Source organism: Lolium rigidum, chromosome 5 (genome assembly GCF_022539505.1).
Source record: "Lolium rigidum isolate FL_2022 chromosome 5, APGP_CSIRO_Lrig_0.1, whole genome shotgun sequence".
In the NCBI taxonomy this organism is placed as follows: Eukaryota; Viridiplantae; Streptophyta; class Magnoliopsida; order Poales; family Poaceae; genus Lolium; species Lolium rigidum.
Genome location: NC_061512.1, coordinates 243,668,384 through 243,684,312, shown reverse-complemented (window position 1 = coordinate 243,684,312; position 15,929 = coordinate 243,668,384). Strand labels below are relative to the sequence as shown.

The following is a 15,929-nucleotide window of genomic DNA, read 5'->3' as shown; positions in this document are numbered from 1 at the left end:
ACAAAATCAACCTTTTTTTCACGGAAGTTGGCACAAAAGACATGTGATGTACATAAGAATTGAGATTCTTTTTACCAAAGGGGTGTGCTTCCGAGAGCCACAACAGGGTGGGAACCACACGCAGGGAGAGCGACGTCTTTAGATCTGAGGCAGGGGATGGGGTCATCCGCCCCGCGAGCAGCAGCCTCCGCTCCCTCGCCGCCCGTGCAGCCAAGAGTAGCTCTCCACAGCACCGGCCGACGCCCCTGCCATCGGCAGCGCCGCCCTCAACCCTCGAGGCCGCCACCTCAGATCCCAGGCTCCCACCGGAACAAGCACCCGCCGGCCACCACCCTGGCCCGCATCCACTCCAGCCAGAGCCGATCGGAGCAGGAGGCGCCGACCGACCACCCGCGCCGGTAAGGACGATCTCCACGTGTGGTCCTCCACCGATCTCCGCGCCGAAGGGCCGAGAGCCAAGAGCCCCACCGCCCCCTTCACCGGCGTCGCGAGCTTGGCCGCCGGCGCCTCAGGGGGCGACGAGGAGGAGACGGTGTAGGGAGGAGGTGCGGTGGCGGGCTAGGGTTCCGCCCCCTCGGACGCCAGGAGGAGGCGACACGAGGAGACGGGTCGGGGGGTCTTGAGATCGAATGGCTATCCTTGCCACCCTGTAAATTCGACCAAGCACAAAGAGTAGCATGCTTGATGGTTCCACATTTTTTTTCTCAACCTTTGGAATAAATGGCAGTTGACATATTATTGAGCAACCCACGGACCAGATCCGATATCTGCTCGAAACACTGTCAAGACGCATGTACATCATCAGAACCCTATGTTTCCATAAATTACAAAACAATACATCAAAAGGAATCCAGTAGCACGCCCCAGAAAAAAGTGCCAGTAAGAGTGTGATGCATGCTAGGTAGCTTTTTTCCTTCATGTAGATGGGCAATTTTCTTCAGCGCCCCAGCCCAGAAATAGACGAGCACCCAAGCAGTCCCTACTTGGGAGGTCGTCGGTCCATGGAAACTATGTCCTCGATGTTTTGTTTGATATATGCACCTGCTTTGCCCATATTCTTCACGACTCCTGAAGCCACCAGCCCGGCGCTCCTCTTGTACCTGCACCACCACTCAGAACGTCAGAAGAAAAGATCATTGTAAGAGTAGACCAGCAAGGGGAGATCTGATGAAACGGTAACTTTCCTCGCCATGAATTCCTGTCTTGCGAGCTGTGGTTTCTGTCCTTGCTCCTGGCCCTGGGGCTGGGGGTGGGTTGCAGCAGCTGTGACAGGAAACATAAAAGCATCAAGGTTCTGAAGTCCACTCACTCTGCACAAAAGCTAGTGACAGAAATGGTACACTGGTGGATTCGGAAGAATACTAGTCAACAAAGCTGATACTACTAGATTACCCGAGATGGTTTATCATCATTGTGGCAAAACATTGGGTCCATAACTAATTTTAGTAGTTTTCGTGATCTCAAAAAGGAGCAATCACTGTCCTGTCACCGTCAACAGAATGCTACTGTGTTTTACTTCAGGAGGTACGACCAAATTTGTCACTTGATATCCATAACCAAGATTTTTAAAAAAAATCAGGCATGTACTACTATGAACTATGGAGATATCCGGACTTCAATAATTCAGAAATGAAAAACTGCCACCAGCATTATAGACTTAGTATTAAGAAAATGCGAACAATGTATTTGGCTCCAGTGATCCCTTCATTTTAAAAAATTCAAAAATCATATTTATCAGTTTCACAAAACAACTGCGAAAAAATCTGCACATAGTCAATGATGACAAGCATGCCAAATCGCCAAGCAAAATTATTTGTATTGTGGTCTACACAAAAATGACAAAATCTGATAAATTTGGAGATTTGAAAATATACATACTCAGATCCACACGTTTGCCCTTTTTGTGTAGCTGAGAATACAGAAGTATCGAACTTGATTTTTGCACGTTTGAGGATATATATTCAGATTTTTATGAATCTTGTAAATGTGATTTTCGATTTTTTAAAACAACGGGATCCTTTGTGCACAGGAGCCAAAAAATCTCCACAAAAGTAAATGGAACTTTAATCAGACCTACGTTTTGTAGAGACTTAAATACAAAACTTAAGCATTAAAGGATAATTGTAAACACATAATCCACTATTACAACGATTTCAGGTTTACAGTTTTTTATTGGAGTGACCAAGTATAAAGTAGATGACATCAAGTAGGAGAAACTTTACATACCTTCCTTTGTATTACGTGTTGAAGCATGGTCCACCGCAGGTGAACTTTTCTCAACTATTCTGCTGTCCACCAATAGCTGCATGAACGTTTCTCACTTTCCTTAGCAAGGAGCAAATCCAAATGGCTACGGTACAGAATGTATAATTCCATGGCGTACAACTTAAATATCATGTATATCATTAGAGATCAAATTTCTGACATTCACTGAAAACACTTCATTGATCCAGAGTCTGTCAACAAAATCCAACCATTAGGCAAAGGGGAAAGATTTTTGCTACCATTCTTTTAGTGCTCGTTCAACAATCTGTTCATGTGGTACTACCATACTACTCGCAGTAACTACTGTACATATGGGCTTGCATCATGTTATTCTATTTTCGTAGGTTTAATGGGGTTGCTATAAAACTCTGGGCATCACCGTAAAATGGGTTGCAATGTATCCTCTTCACTGGAGCAAAATAAAATTAGCAAACTCTCCTAATCCCTAAGTCCTGCTGTTGTCTTGCCCTTCCTCCACCAGCTGGTGCAGCTCTAGTTCAAGTTACCGTCTGACTTCTTTCATATGGATGTGTACCCCCACTGTGAAGAAGGTTGAGAACAATTTGGTTGATGCTGCCTACCAGTATCACTCATGAAAATTTGTTTGGAATCTTTGGATGTCCTACCCCCACTATGAAGTATGAACTAGGTTGACAACAATTTGGTTGATGCTGCCTACCCAGTATCATCCATGAAAATTTGTGCAAGAATCATTTTTTATGTGCAATGGAACTGATGAATCATTATTGTAAGCTCATGACAGCATGATCACATTTTAAGGACTGCTGCAAGATAGGAATCTAATTTGTAAGATAGGAATTGAGAACTTACAAAAAAGTTAAAAAAATGTCCCAAAGCAATTTCTCTAGCCGCAGAGGAAGCATGCTAGAGCAGACGTGTATGTGAAATTAGGCATCACTGAATCTAACATATTTCTGTGACTATGAATATTCAGTTGGAACAATTTCATTAGAATCAAGAAGGATGTTATCCCGGTCACCTAAATCGACTAGGCAGTGTCATCATGCCTCCAGGACAGTATAATGGTCTGGTCTACACAGAACTAACCCACAGAGTTCCACTGCCTTGCTACGGCCATGGGGGGCTATGGATGCCTATTATGAAGGAACTAGGACAAGGCGTTACATTCGAGCATGTGCAACCTGATGAAGATGTCACTTTATATTCATCATACAATGTGATCTACCTAATAGAAAGTTCATCAGGCAAAAGAAGTATTTATAAGGCACGCCTTTTCAACATCGTTGACAGCCCAAATATTGTTATCGATCTAAACAATCAATACTCATGCTGTGTTCAAGGCCAACTCAATTGTCAAAATATCTCAATGTTACAACTGATTTTGGTTGTGTTTGCATCCAACTAGGAATCTAGGGGCTGGGCAGAGGATATCAACACACTGAGGCGCCAACCAGAATCCAGATTCAATCTTTTATCTCAACCAAAATGCTCACAGCCCAACACAGTTGGTATACTTTGGTCAGTTCTAACTACACCGCCGGCTGCTCAATTTTCTGATCAAGTTATCTAGGCAGTTTTTTCCTTTCTAATTCCATCGGCTCCAGGATATCATATAAGTGTTCAGTTACAGCAGACTCGAGGATTTGGATACTTGTCATAGGTAACGATTGCTAACAGTGTCAAGCATGACTTGCGTACGATTATAGGTCATTATTACAATCATGTTTTCTTCTCTTTCCAGAAATCTGGCCCTTTAAAAAAAAGTCAGAATTGGGACAACACCCACTAAAGTGGCAATTTTTAGATTTACATAACCATGTGTTGCCATTAACATTGGGTACCTACATATATACTTATGAAATATGAACAATAACAGAAACAGGTCAAATCCATACAACACGAGCTTGAAATTTCATAATCCCGTACTGAAACAGTGAGATGAAAACCAACCTCGAGCCCCTGGCAATAAGGCAGCAGCGCCTTGGCCTCGTCCCCGCCGCTCTTGCCGTCTCTGTCGTCGACGAACATCGAGTAACCGGCGCACGCGTACTTGAACTGCCTCAGATCATGCCCCTGCGCCGCGACCTCCTCCCTGGGCTCTTCCACCACGAAGCCCGGGACTGCCACACCAAATCATCAATCAATCAATAATTTCATTCATGTTTCACGAGATCTTCCGATCCAGCATACAAGCTACGCCGACATACAAAAAAAAGCTAAATTTGATCCCGAACGAGATGCTTTTTTCGATCGGAAACGCATAAGGCAACGAACACATGCTATAATCTGTGGGTCGATGGGGGGATTAGGGTTGGCGACCTTGCGGGATGGAGCGAGGGATCCCCACGCAGATGGGGTTGTATCCCCGGGATTTGAGCACCGAGGAGTAGTAGAGGCAGCCCTTGCACGACTTCCCCTTCCTCGGCGGCGCCGGGATAGACGGCCCTCCGGCCGCCGCGCCGCTGGACTCCGGCGAGGCCTCTCCCATCTATCTCCGTCTATCTCGGTCTCTTCTCTGTTCCACCCGACGGAGAAATTTCTTTGCCGAAGGGGACCGTACCTCTCTTGGTTGCGGTGGGCCCACCCTGGTCGCTGACTTATGAGCCCACCAGTCGGAAATCTAATCCGAGATTGGAACTGTTTTCTTGTTTATTATAGGAACTAATAAGAATTCTTACCTCTCTTTAACATCCACTAGGGCGCAACGAAGATTACTTTCTACTTTTCTAGTATTGTCTCTAGCGAGAACCAATTTATGGTTGGGTGGTTAGGAGGGCAGTGGCACCCCTAGCTCACCGGAGTTCAAACCCTAGGTTTGACACTTTGATGTCATATTAAAGGCGGGATATTCTTCAGTGGGAGGCGACGTTCTCGTCGACAGCGAGGCGTCTGTGGTGACTTCTCAATCTCAAGACCCGTTGGATGAAATTTTTGGACGCAGTCTCTCGAAGGTGCTCATAGGGGTAGGGTGTGCGTTCATAGAGGTGAGTATATGTGCGTATATGTAAGTGTCTACGTTTGTACTGTGTTTTGCAAAAAAAAAGTATTACTTCTAGCAAATAATGTTTGCATGCTCCTAAAACTATGATATGATTGAGAACCAACCTGAGGTTGGGTGGTTAGGAGGGTGGTTGTACCCCCAGCCCACCAGAGTTCAAACCCCAGGTTTGACATCTGTGTGTCTCGTAAAGGCGGAATATTCATTCAGTGGGAGGCGACGTTCCCGTCGACAACGAGGCGCCTGTGGTGACTTCGTCAATTTCAAGATCCAATCCGCCGGCTCAGTCTTCCGGAGGTGCTCATAGGGGTAGGGTGTGCGTGTGTGCGTTCATAGGGGTGAGTGTATGCGCGTGTATGTGAGCGTCTGCGTTTGTACTGTGTTTCTCAAAAAAAAAAACTATGATATGATTGAAATTAAGCTAGGAAATATGAGAAGAAAGTAATACAAGCTATAATTGGTTATCTTTATTATCTTTCTTCCTAAGTGGTTATCTCTTAGTTCAGATAAGGTAGTGAACTTGACACTTATCCGATGTGACATTGCTAAGATAACATAATTGTACATATCCAAGGAGATGCCTTTTTCGATTAGAAGCGTGTATCTCTCGAATACGAGCTATAATTGGTGAGGCGATGCAGAACCTTTGGGACGGAGCGAGGGATCCCCAAGCCTATGGGTTGTAACCTCGGGATTTGAGCACCGACAAGTAGTAGAGGCCAGAGGCAACCGCTTGTACGACTTCCCCGTCCTTGGCAATGCTAGAATAGACGGCCCTCCGACCACCGCGCCTCAGGACTGCAGCGATGCCTCTCCCATCTCTCGCCTCGGTCACCCTATGCGACGAAGAAATTTCTTTGTAGAAGAGGATTGGCCGTTCTGACCTTAGCTACAACATGGGCCCACATGGCTCCCTGCACCGTGCCGTGAAAAGTTGTGTTGCATCGTTCATAAATATAATTTAAGATTCTAATTGTTTTTCTTTATATAAGAATTCTTAGCCGCTTTTAAACGTTATGGCCCATAGATGGGCACACACACCGCCGAAACATGCTGTCATGCTCACATACTTTTATCACACAAACAAGGAAACGTGTATATTTCTGTGACAAGGAAATGTGACCTCCAGCACAAACGAAGTTACATCATCGATCAACTTGAACAGTCAAGAAAATCAATGAAGACTACGTGAAAAGGCGATTTATTTACTGAATTCGTTCAGCATCAGGTAACAAGAATTCGATCAGCATCAGGCAACAAGAATCATCAGGTAACAATGTCAATACCATACGACGGTCTTGTCGATTTCAAGTCCACTTGATCTCGTGTGTCGGTTGTCTAGTTTCTTAGACGATTATTATCCAGTATGCTAATTTCTCTTACAGTAGTTGCTCGTCTGATTTATGGTACACAGCCATTTAATTTCACATAGCCTAATTACTTCTAGAGACAACTTTTCCTTACGAAAATTTACAAGGCGATGTTGTCCTCTTCCTGCTCCAGCATGTCCAGGACTTTTAGCGCAAGCACAGGCCACACTTTGTCTCAAATACAGAGCATGTGTACAGCCTTCGTATGCCTTTTAGGTGCAAGAAAGAAAGAAAATACAGCATTGCTGCTTTGCACTAACAAAATTAAAAGAATTTCAGGATAGGATACAAGCCAAAACCACATATTTGCAGGGCTCACATCATTCAGTCGCAAGGCAAAAACTAGTAAAACAGGTCAAGCTATGTTTAATGTTTTTACAGAACCCTGTCTTCACCACCAGGGACATAAATAACACCACTACGCCAGACAGACAACAAAGCAAATGTATACAGCCAGCAGCAGCTCATTCAACATTACAACAGAACCCTCCCATATCTGACATCAGGATTTATTCGGAATGTATTAGTTCGGTTCCAGGCAACGCAAAATAAGAGTAGGATGCACATGATGCTTAAGCTACGGTTGTTCATGACGTTTCGGGCGGGATGCAGCTCGCTGAACACATCAAGTTCAGAAACATGCACGGATGCTACTGGCTAGCTACTGCATATACAACAAAACAGGAGAATAAAGCAGAAAAAATGAACCTGATACCGGTTCTTTACTGCCTCTCTCTTGATTCTGACCTATCAGACTTCCTATTGTCATCCCAGCCACTGCTCCTGTTGTCATCATGCCTATCATGGTGCCTCTCGCCACCTGAAGGTTGCCGATCAAACTGCTGATCTTTTTGCCTGTCATAGTGAGGCCTATCGCTGCTCGAAGATTGCCTATCAAATCGGCGATCAATTCTCGGTGCAGATCCGTCAACCGGTCGGTCATGGGCATAGTTGCACTGCTCTCCTCTGTGGCAGCGACCAGTGTTCTGGAAGGCATAGCAAGGTCCCCTCTTGAAAGGACGTGACCCTCCACCGCCAGACTGAGGCCTCCATGGCCGCCCACCTGAGTTACCACCATTAAAATCCTGCTGGTTATTCCAGGTCTGATTCCCGCTTGGTGAATTCCAGTTCATATTATTATTCCCCTGGCCTGTACCATTTACAGGACTAGGACCTGGATTTCCCTGCACAGGAGCGCTCCAGCCAGTATTTTGATTCATGTTTCCAGCCTGGGGCACCCAACCAGGATTAGAATTTGCATTTCCTTGTGCCATGGCACCCCCCCAAGGGGCCACTGCAACTCCTTGCATCTGAGCTCCCATCATAGCAGCCGCATTTGGAGTCCCTTGGGCTTGAGTCCATATCATATTCATGTTGGTGTTTCCTGGATTCTGTGTCACCCAACCCATGTTCTGGACTGCATTTTGCTGTGTCGGCATACTCACCCCCATGTTGTAGCCTGTGGCGCCTTGTGCTGGTGCTGCCCAAGGCATGTTCGGTGTAACCCAACCCATGTTCTGAAGGGATCCCCAGTCCATATTTCCAGCCACCTGAGCTTGGCCAGATGCGTTTCCAACTTGTGCAGGCGTGGACCAGCCACTGCTTTGACTATCTCCACCAGCAGCAGCTGGTGTTGACATCAGCTGAGCTGAGTTGGAGGCATCAGTTGATTGGTTCCTTGCATCTGAAGGTGATACCACAATAACATCATTAGCTAGGTTTCCACTGAACAGCCATAATAATTCCAAGGAGCAACAGCAGTTGTTTAAGATTGAAACCTGTAAGACTTTGCTATGGAACTAATGGAAACAACATATCGGAAGAAAACAAGGCACGGAAATGGACAAATAGTGTGCTAATACCTTCAAATTGCTGAGTGTTTGATTGTGCAGCTCCAGTCTGTGCACCTACTGCTCCAAGATCTGCAAACGGAAAGAAATAATATACATCAAATTAAAATACATATGTACTACAAATTGGAAGCTTCAACCAAATTGTTGGAGCATATAAACCCTTGCAAAGGAACACAACTTCACCTGAAGACTGTGAATTAACTGTTTGTGTGCCAACTGTTGCAGGAGCAGGCTGAGACGGTGTTGTTTGATTTACTGTAGTGCCAAACTGACTTGAGGAAGCATTCCAACTTCCAGTAAGAGATTGCTGGCTTGCAAAAGCTGCTTGAGAATTTTGCATCCCATAATAACTTTGTGCACCAGACTGGATCATGGTTGCTCCAGGATTTGTTGTATCCTGCATTTGACTAACCCTATCCGGGAAAGACTGCGACTTATTTAGAACCCCTGATTTTTCTTCAAAAAGGGAGCCACTAGAGGGTCTAGCACCAACATCTGAGTTGCTTCTCAAGTAAGCTTTGTCCATTTGAGATGAGCTGCCAAGTGGCGGTTCCCACGGAGGAAGGTCTTTCTCAAACTTCCCAACCAAAGCATCAGCCAACAATATTGAGTCATCCTGCGTCTCGTTAGACTTCCATATTTTCAAATTAGCAGGGAAGTACCCACTGCTGTTCCATTTCCGCAACTGTACTATTGAGAAAGGGCCTTGGATTTTATTAGAAGGGTCCACGTACTGCCATATCTTTTCAGACTCATTGACTGTTAACTGTGATGCAGGTGTTGCAGACCCTAAATTAGCCGTTAAAGTTTGAGATGAGGCACCAGATAGCCCACGTGGAGTATTAGCTGCCGTGGCTTCCACATTAGTTCTGTGTGCACCAACATTTGGACTGTCTGATTTATCTGTGTAACCAGCACTTTCACCGTGAGACGAGAATGTAGATCTCCGTCCATGAGGCGATTCCAACTGTGTACTTGACCACGTGTTTCGGTTTGACTCCCAGTTAGATTTAGGATCTCTTGCAGCATTCCTACCCTCTCCTTTACCGGGAGACACTGGGTTGTTATCTTTCCTAGAAAAAGAACCACTCGGCTTACTGAAGCTACCTGTATGAAAATAAAAAATGTAAGTCAGTGTCAAAGTGGTACGAAGCTTGGCAGAATAAAACAAATCAAGTCCAGTACTTTTCTCAGCATCCTCCTCTGGTTCCTCTGGAGATTCATAATCCGGATCCATGGCAGGATCAGCATGTATTTCCGGTTCTTCCTTCAGCCTTCGAGCACGCTCCTCTGGAGTATTTAGAAGCTTCAGCTTCTCTACACATTCTCTAAGCGTACATAATGGTCAAGGCATGCAAGCTAAAATACTATTCGTCAAAAAGAGTCATTACAGAAAAAGAATAAATTCAAAATATTAATGACAAGCAATCGGATTACAAAAAGAGGAGCAATTTAACCATAATATTGAATCATGAACTACCAACTAAATAATGATTCATAAAAGAATGTCGAAAAGGATATTCTTTTCTATGGCCCATATCACTGGCACGGTCACGAAGATGCGCAAGGCGCATTTTTTCACTTTCGATCCACTGCAAAGATGCAAATGGCATTCATGAATAAGCAAATGCAATAGAAGTGCTTGACTGGAAACTTCTATAGTTCTTCCATTAGTAGTTGCTTACATCATTGACTTTCACAGAATGGAGAACCCTTGCCTTGTCCTGAACTTCTCCCTGGAAGATATGATGGTTACACCATAGAAAAATAGTGTACAGATAACAAAAGCACAAATAATGTGTAATAAAATTACCACTGTCATCCTTGCAATGAGCCCACACTTGATGCTTTGCCGTAACCGTTTGCACTCCTCCTATAAACAAGAATAATGACAGCATTCAGCAAATGCAAATGCAAATGCAATTATATCTGTTGAATAAGTGCTTGGCTACATCAGTATAGTGAACTAACAGCCAAAATATCAGTAAAAATGGGAACTATAAAACCAAATGTGTAGTTTCTACTTAGCTTCAGTAAACATCAAATCGAACAGCAAAACTGTAATATTCCTAATCAAATACCTCAGTGAATTCTTGATTTGAAGTTATATCAATAGTAATAACCTCTTTCTTGTCCAAGTTTAGTATCTCTAGTGTTATATCAGTTGTCTTTTTTCCACATTTATACATCTCAGCAGCTGTTCCTGTCCCTGCACACAAATACGGAAAATTCTGCAATCAGAATCATGAAGAGCCGAATCTAACATCGGTTCTGAAAGTGTGCCATCTTACCAACAATCTGCACAAGTCGATAGATGTCTTGCCTCTGACCTGCACCAGATATCCGTATTCTCACAAATGTTCCAAGAACTTTCTCGCTAAATGTGTCAACATCACCCATTAACTCTTCCATTAGGTTGCGACGCAGGTACAGCAAGCCAATATTATGGTTATCTATCGCGGCGAAGTCATCAAGGTTCGTTTGGAGAGCTTTCGGATCATATTTACGCGATTTCCTTTTTTTTTCTGAACTCATCACAAATGATGCTTCACTGTTACCATCAACATCCTGGCTAGGATCAGGGTCTACAACACCACCGTGATTGCCATCGATATCAACTGGTGCGACCTCAGTCATGAAGAAATGAGATTCGAGAAGCTTCAACATTTCAAAATGCGCAACACGTTCTTTTCCAAATAGACTTTGGAGCAAAGGATCACAAACTATCTGGCTTTTTCTACGAGGATCACGGAGATCTTCACGTTTGATATAGGCAAGTAAAAGGCGTTGAACTTGAAACTGGGAGAGCATTGATTTGTCACCATTCCTCATATGTGCAACAAAATCCAAGAGCTCCTTTGATGCCCAACTAGCCTCTTCAGCTGAGGATGTAGATGTACCCACACTTTCAGATTCTTTTGGTCCATGATCACTGCTTGAAGCACGCTTCGACGATTTTCTAACCTTTGCCCCTGTAGACTTCTTAGTCTTAGCATCACGGCCACCTGAACCTCGCTTGGTATACCTCCGAGTGCTGCCTTTCCCTTTGGAACTGTCCTCATCAGCAGCACGCTTTAATCGCTTCTTTCCCTCTTTTTGGTGAACTGTCCGAATTAGCCTCTTCTTCATCATTAGTTTCAGGTAGTTCACGTATAATCAAAGAAGGCCCGTTCAAAGAAGGTCCATTTTTTTGACGCCTAGCGACTGATATTTCTTCAAATGTCAACGACAACTTCTCTTTCAAATTCAACCAATAACCCTTGAACAAATACCACCAAGATTCTTTGTCGTCAAAATCTACATCCTGTTAAATACGAAAATATGCACACCAGAACCATTAATAGATCATTTCATAAATACATGTGAAGCTACTGACATTACAACTGCTGAGCAGGAAAAAACGACGTCTCACAAGCAATTTGCAGCAATAGTAAGTAAGATGGGCATGTCATGGTAACAAGGCAGAAGCTAAACATAGACTAAAAAACCAAAAAAAATCTAAATATCCTAAGGCTTCCTGGAATATAAGGAACAGATGTTGATGTAAGCATTTGAAATGAATAGGTAATTTACGCAAACATACCATTGTATTTTCAAAGTGGGTGTTTGACATATATGCATTTATCCACCCCTAGCTGACATCATACCGACCATGTTCTAGAAGGATTAGGAAACAGGCATAGTCGTAATCTTCTAATTATGGCTGTGTATTAGCCAGGATCTTCTCTCGCACAATCAGGATGTGGGCGTTCCTGTTACGGATCCGACGGTACACTTCAGCATCTACAGGTTCACCAGGCCCAAGATAGCTTATGCCATGAAACAAATATGTTCGCCTACGCACGACCCATGCGAGCACACCTCCTCCTCGTCAAGCAGGTGCTCCCGTACCTCAATTGACCGACGCTCTCACTGCCTACACTGGGCAGGCTGCCCCAACACCTAGTGCTGAACCTCTGGCTACTGTCTCTATCTAGGAAATAACCTTGGGTCATGGTCCCACGGCAAAGCATGGCTTCCCACTACAGTGTGGAGACCGAGTACCATACAGTGGCTAACATGGTCGCTGAAGCTAGTTGGGGCGGCAACTGCTTCAACATCTACGAAGACCCCACTCCAACGCAAACGATTGTTTTCTAGTACAAGGTCCATGCGTGCACCTGCCAACAAACCTTGTCCATTCAAACGACTAAGAAAATCGTAGTTGATCTCACTTTGTCCATAATCGTGCATCGATGGGACAATTTTGTGTTCTGCATGTGCCTTGTGTGCCTCAATAATGATCATATAGGTGTACCCATAATTAGGTCCCATTTGTTATCCTGAAGTTTATCGCGAGGATGCACCATGTTTTTCAAAATATGCACGCCAGCAAACAAATTATGGCAGCATATGAAAATAAACTTACTACTCGAAGCCATGAAGGTTCTCAATTATCAGGCAAAAGGTGCATGCAAACAACATCCTCCCATTTCAGGAAAACAGTGTAGCAAGGTTTAACATCACGTAACAATAATGCAGAGCAATAGTTTTGGTTCGAGTTGCCTACAAATTAGGTTCACCCATTTGATTTTACTAAATCACAGACAGAGCACAGGTTAACATGTATGCTTAAATTATGCAAACATCTATAGAAACATTCTTTCAAGGTCGAAAACTATCATATGATTACATGAACAAGAATCACAAAACACTAAACCAACTCCTCAATGCCATAGAAGAAACAAGACACTGGATGAAACTAAGTTCTTAAACTGAGAAAATATTAGATAGGAGAAGCTAAGGGTAATGTGAAAAGTTCACCATTTGCTCGGTTGCCTCCTCTTTGTTCTCTATCATCATCACAGTATTCATGCATGTCTCACAGAAACCTTTAGTTCCTCTGACACGGATGAAGTTTGTCTCTTTCAAGCACGCTTTGCACAAGGAATAGGTACATGTTAAACACATTTGGCTAGCAGGTTTCTGACAGTTGCTACAAATGTGCCACCCTGAAAAAATAGCTAAGTTGATGAAATGAAATATACATATTTCGAGACATTTTATCTGTATACTAAGCATCAATCCTTCATTTTCTACCTTTCCAAAAAAAATCAATATGATCATCATATAGGTAAACTCATGTATCATTGAAAGTATTTCCTAGTTCACGCACGGAATCAGGTAGAAGAACGTGCAACAAAAGGATATTTCAGGGTTCACAGACAAATAACACATTCTATAAATCCGATGCAGCAGTATAAAACAAGAAAGTTATGTGACAATCCCAGCATACAAACTGTAAACCAAGCCTGTTGCAAAAAAATACTCCTAGAAAACATGGATTTAGGAAGATTGTAACATGGCAGAAACACTTAAGGGCACTCAGAAGAGTTCGGACTAAAGATAATCTAACATACCACAAGTCCATTGACCCTTAGTCTTGAAGAACTCGTCATCCCGATTAACGCACGAATGATGATAAGCCTTGGGGCAAAACCTGAGGACACAGAAAGAACAGTCAACAGCTATAACATATAGTTGTGTAGTTTTTTAATAACACAACATGAAAGTAACACAGCTGTTGCACAAACCTACGATCACAAACCACAAGGTCACCAGCATCAAAGCATATAAAGCACACCTCCTCCTCATCCTTTTTTTTAGGAGATGGCTTTACCACGGCTTGAGCCTTGGAAGATGCACGGCCTCGCTTTGGCCGCCCTCCACCCTTCTTTTTCAATGGTGGAGGCTCATCATCGTCGTCATCCTCATATATCTGCACATCCTCTTCTTCAGGTAAACCACCAGCCATGTCAACATCAGCTTCTGGAACACTATCAGCTTCTTCAGTGACATTTTGGTCAGCCATGTCATCGTCTTCATCCTCATCACCAGTAGTAGTAACCGCATGTTTCTCGGTGCCCTCGACATCTGCACCTTCATCACCAGCTGAGGCAACATCCTGACTATTGTCCCCAGTCAGGCCAACTGTATCCACCTGTAAGTCCTCACCTGTTGCGCAAACACCAGCCGCATCAGTACCTTCCTCTGCGTTGGCATCTCTACTCACGGAAACCGCATCCATCTGCGTCCCCTCATCCATGAAAGCGTCGCCGGCTGTTGCAACCCCTTCGTCCTCATTGTCCTCTCCAGTCGTGGCAGGTATATCCATCTCCGTGACCTCCTCTGCAACAACATTACCAGCCATGTCATCTTCAGCTGAAGCCGGAACGTTATCATCTTGTTCGGGAACACCATCAGATTCTTCAGCAACATTTTGGGCAGTCGCACCATCTTTTTCATCCTCGCCTCCAGCCCCAACATCCGCATAATTTTCCATGCCCTCCTCACCTGCACCATCATCACCGGCTGATGGAATCTCTTTTTCCTGATAATCGTCTCCAGTCAGGCCAACTGTATCCACCTTTATGGCATCATCACTTGTGGCATCGACAGCAGCTTCTTCGTCAGCATCTCTGCTCAGAGAAACTGCATCCATCTGCCTACCCGAAGCATCGCCAGCTGCTGCAGCCCCTTCTTCCTCGGTGGAGGCAAGTGCATCCATCCTTGTCCCCTCCTCCGCAATATCATCGTCGTCATCTTTGACGAGCTCTGCTTCCGTCTCATCCAATTCAGTTGCTGCAACTGCATCATCCACCGGTGCCGCCTCCTTATCCCGAGCATCCTCCCCATCGCCATTAACCATGGCATCGTTATCCATCTGAGGACCATCATCTTGCACGCCAAGTTCAGAGTGAGCGGCACCATCGAGGATCCCCTGACCAGTCTGGCCATCTAAGCTATCTCCACCTCCAGCAGGAGCCATATCCGAACCGTCGTCTGCAGGGGAAGCGCCCAGCTCTGCGGGGTCGTCCACCGCGACAGCAGTCTCAGCCGACTGCAGCCCAGCGCCGGCGTCTTCCTCTGGCTCCTCGCCTGCCGGAGCACAGTCGTTTACGTCCTCCTCCGCCGCCGCGGCGTCCTCTCCAGCGCCAGCGGCGTGGGCGTCCTCTTCAGGCTTCTCGCCCTCTCCGCCGCCGTCGAACTCCAGCACGATATCCGGGGTGGCCGGCATGGCCTCCGCCGCGCGGAAAGGGGCGGACCTGGACGCGCATAGAGTTGGCGGAAGTTAGTTCGGGATTGAAGTAAGAAATCGCTGGATAAGCAAACGGAGAGCTCGTACCTCGAAAATCAATGCCCGGCCGGGACTAGGACCCGGGCGGGGGCGGCAGGGCGGGGCGCGGCGACGCGGGTGAGCGGCGCCGGAGTGCTTCTGGGGGCGCAAGGCGTCGGCGGCGCGGCGCGGCGACGTCGGCAGCGCTAGGGCACGGCGGCGGTTATAGGAGAGGGGATTTTGGGGTCGGATTGGAGAGCTTTGGTAGGGGTAGGGGTAGGGGTAGGGTACAGAGAGCGTGAGGGGGAACGTGGCGTGGCGTGGCGTGGGAGAGGAACTGTCATGGACTCTTGTACGGTGGTGGG

At 45.3% G+C, this 15,929-nt stretch overlaps 1 protein-coding gene and 1 pseudogene across 1 annotated transcript; both read right to left on the bottom strand.

The window, feature by feature from the left end:
- Positions 1-673: 673 nt before the first annotated feature.
- On the bottom strand, positions 674-4,775 carry LOC124652488. Its single transcript, XM_047191502.1, has 5 exons — positions 4,567-4,775; positions 4,198-4,367; positions 2,227-2,302; positions 1,185-1,263; positions 674-1,100 (listed from the first exon to the last, which is right to left on the bottom strand). The coding sequence occupies exons 1-5, from the start codon at positions 4,733-4,735 to the stop codon at positions 980-982; spliced, it is 615 nt and encodes a 204-aa protein (XP_047047458.1). The 5' UTR covers positions 4,736-4,775; the 3' UTR covers positions 674-979.
- Positions 4,776-6,938: 2,163 nt separating this feature from the next.
- Positions 6,939-15,540, bottom strand: LOC124652918 (annotated as a pseudogene).
- Positions 15,541-15,929: the final 389 nt, after the last annotated feature.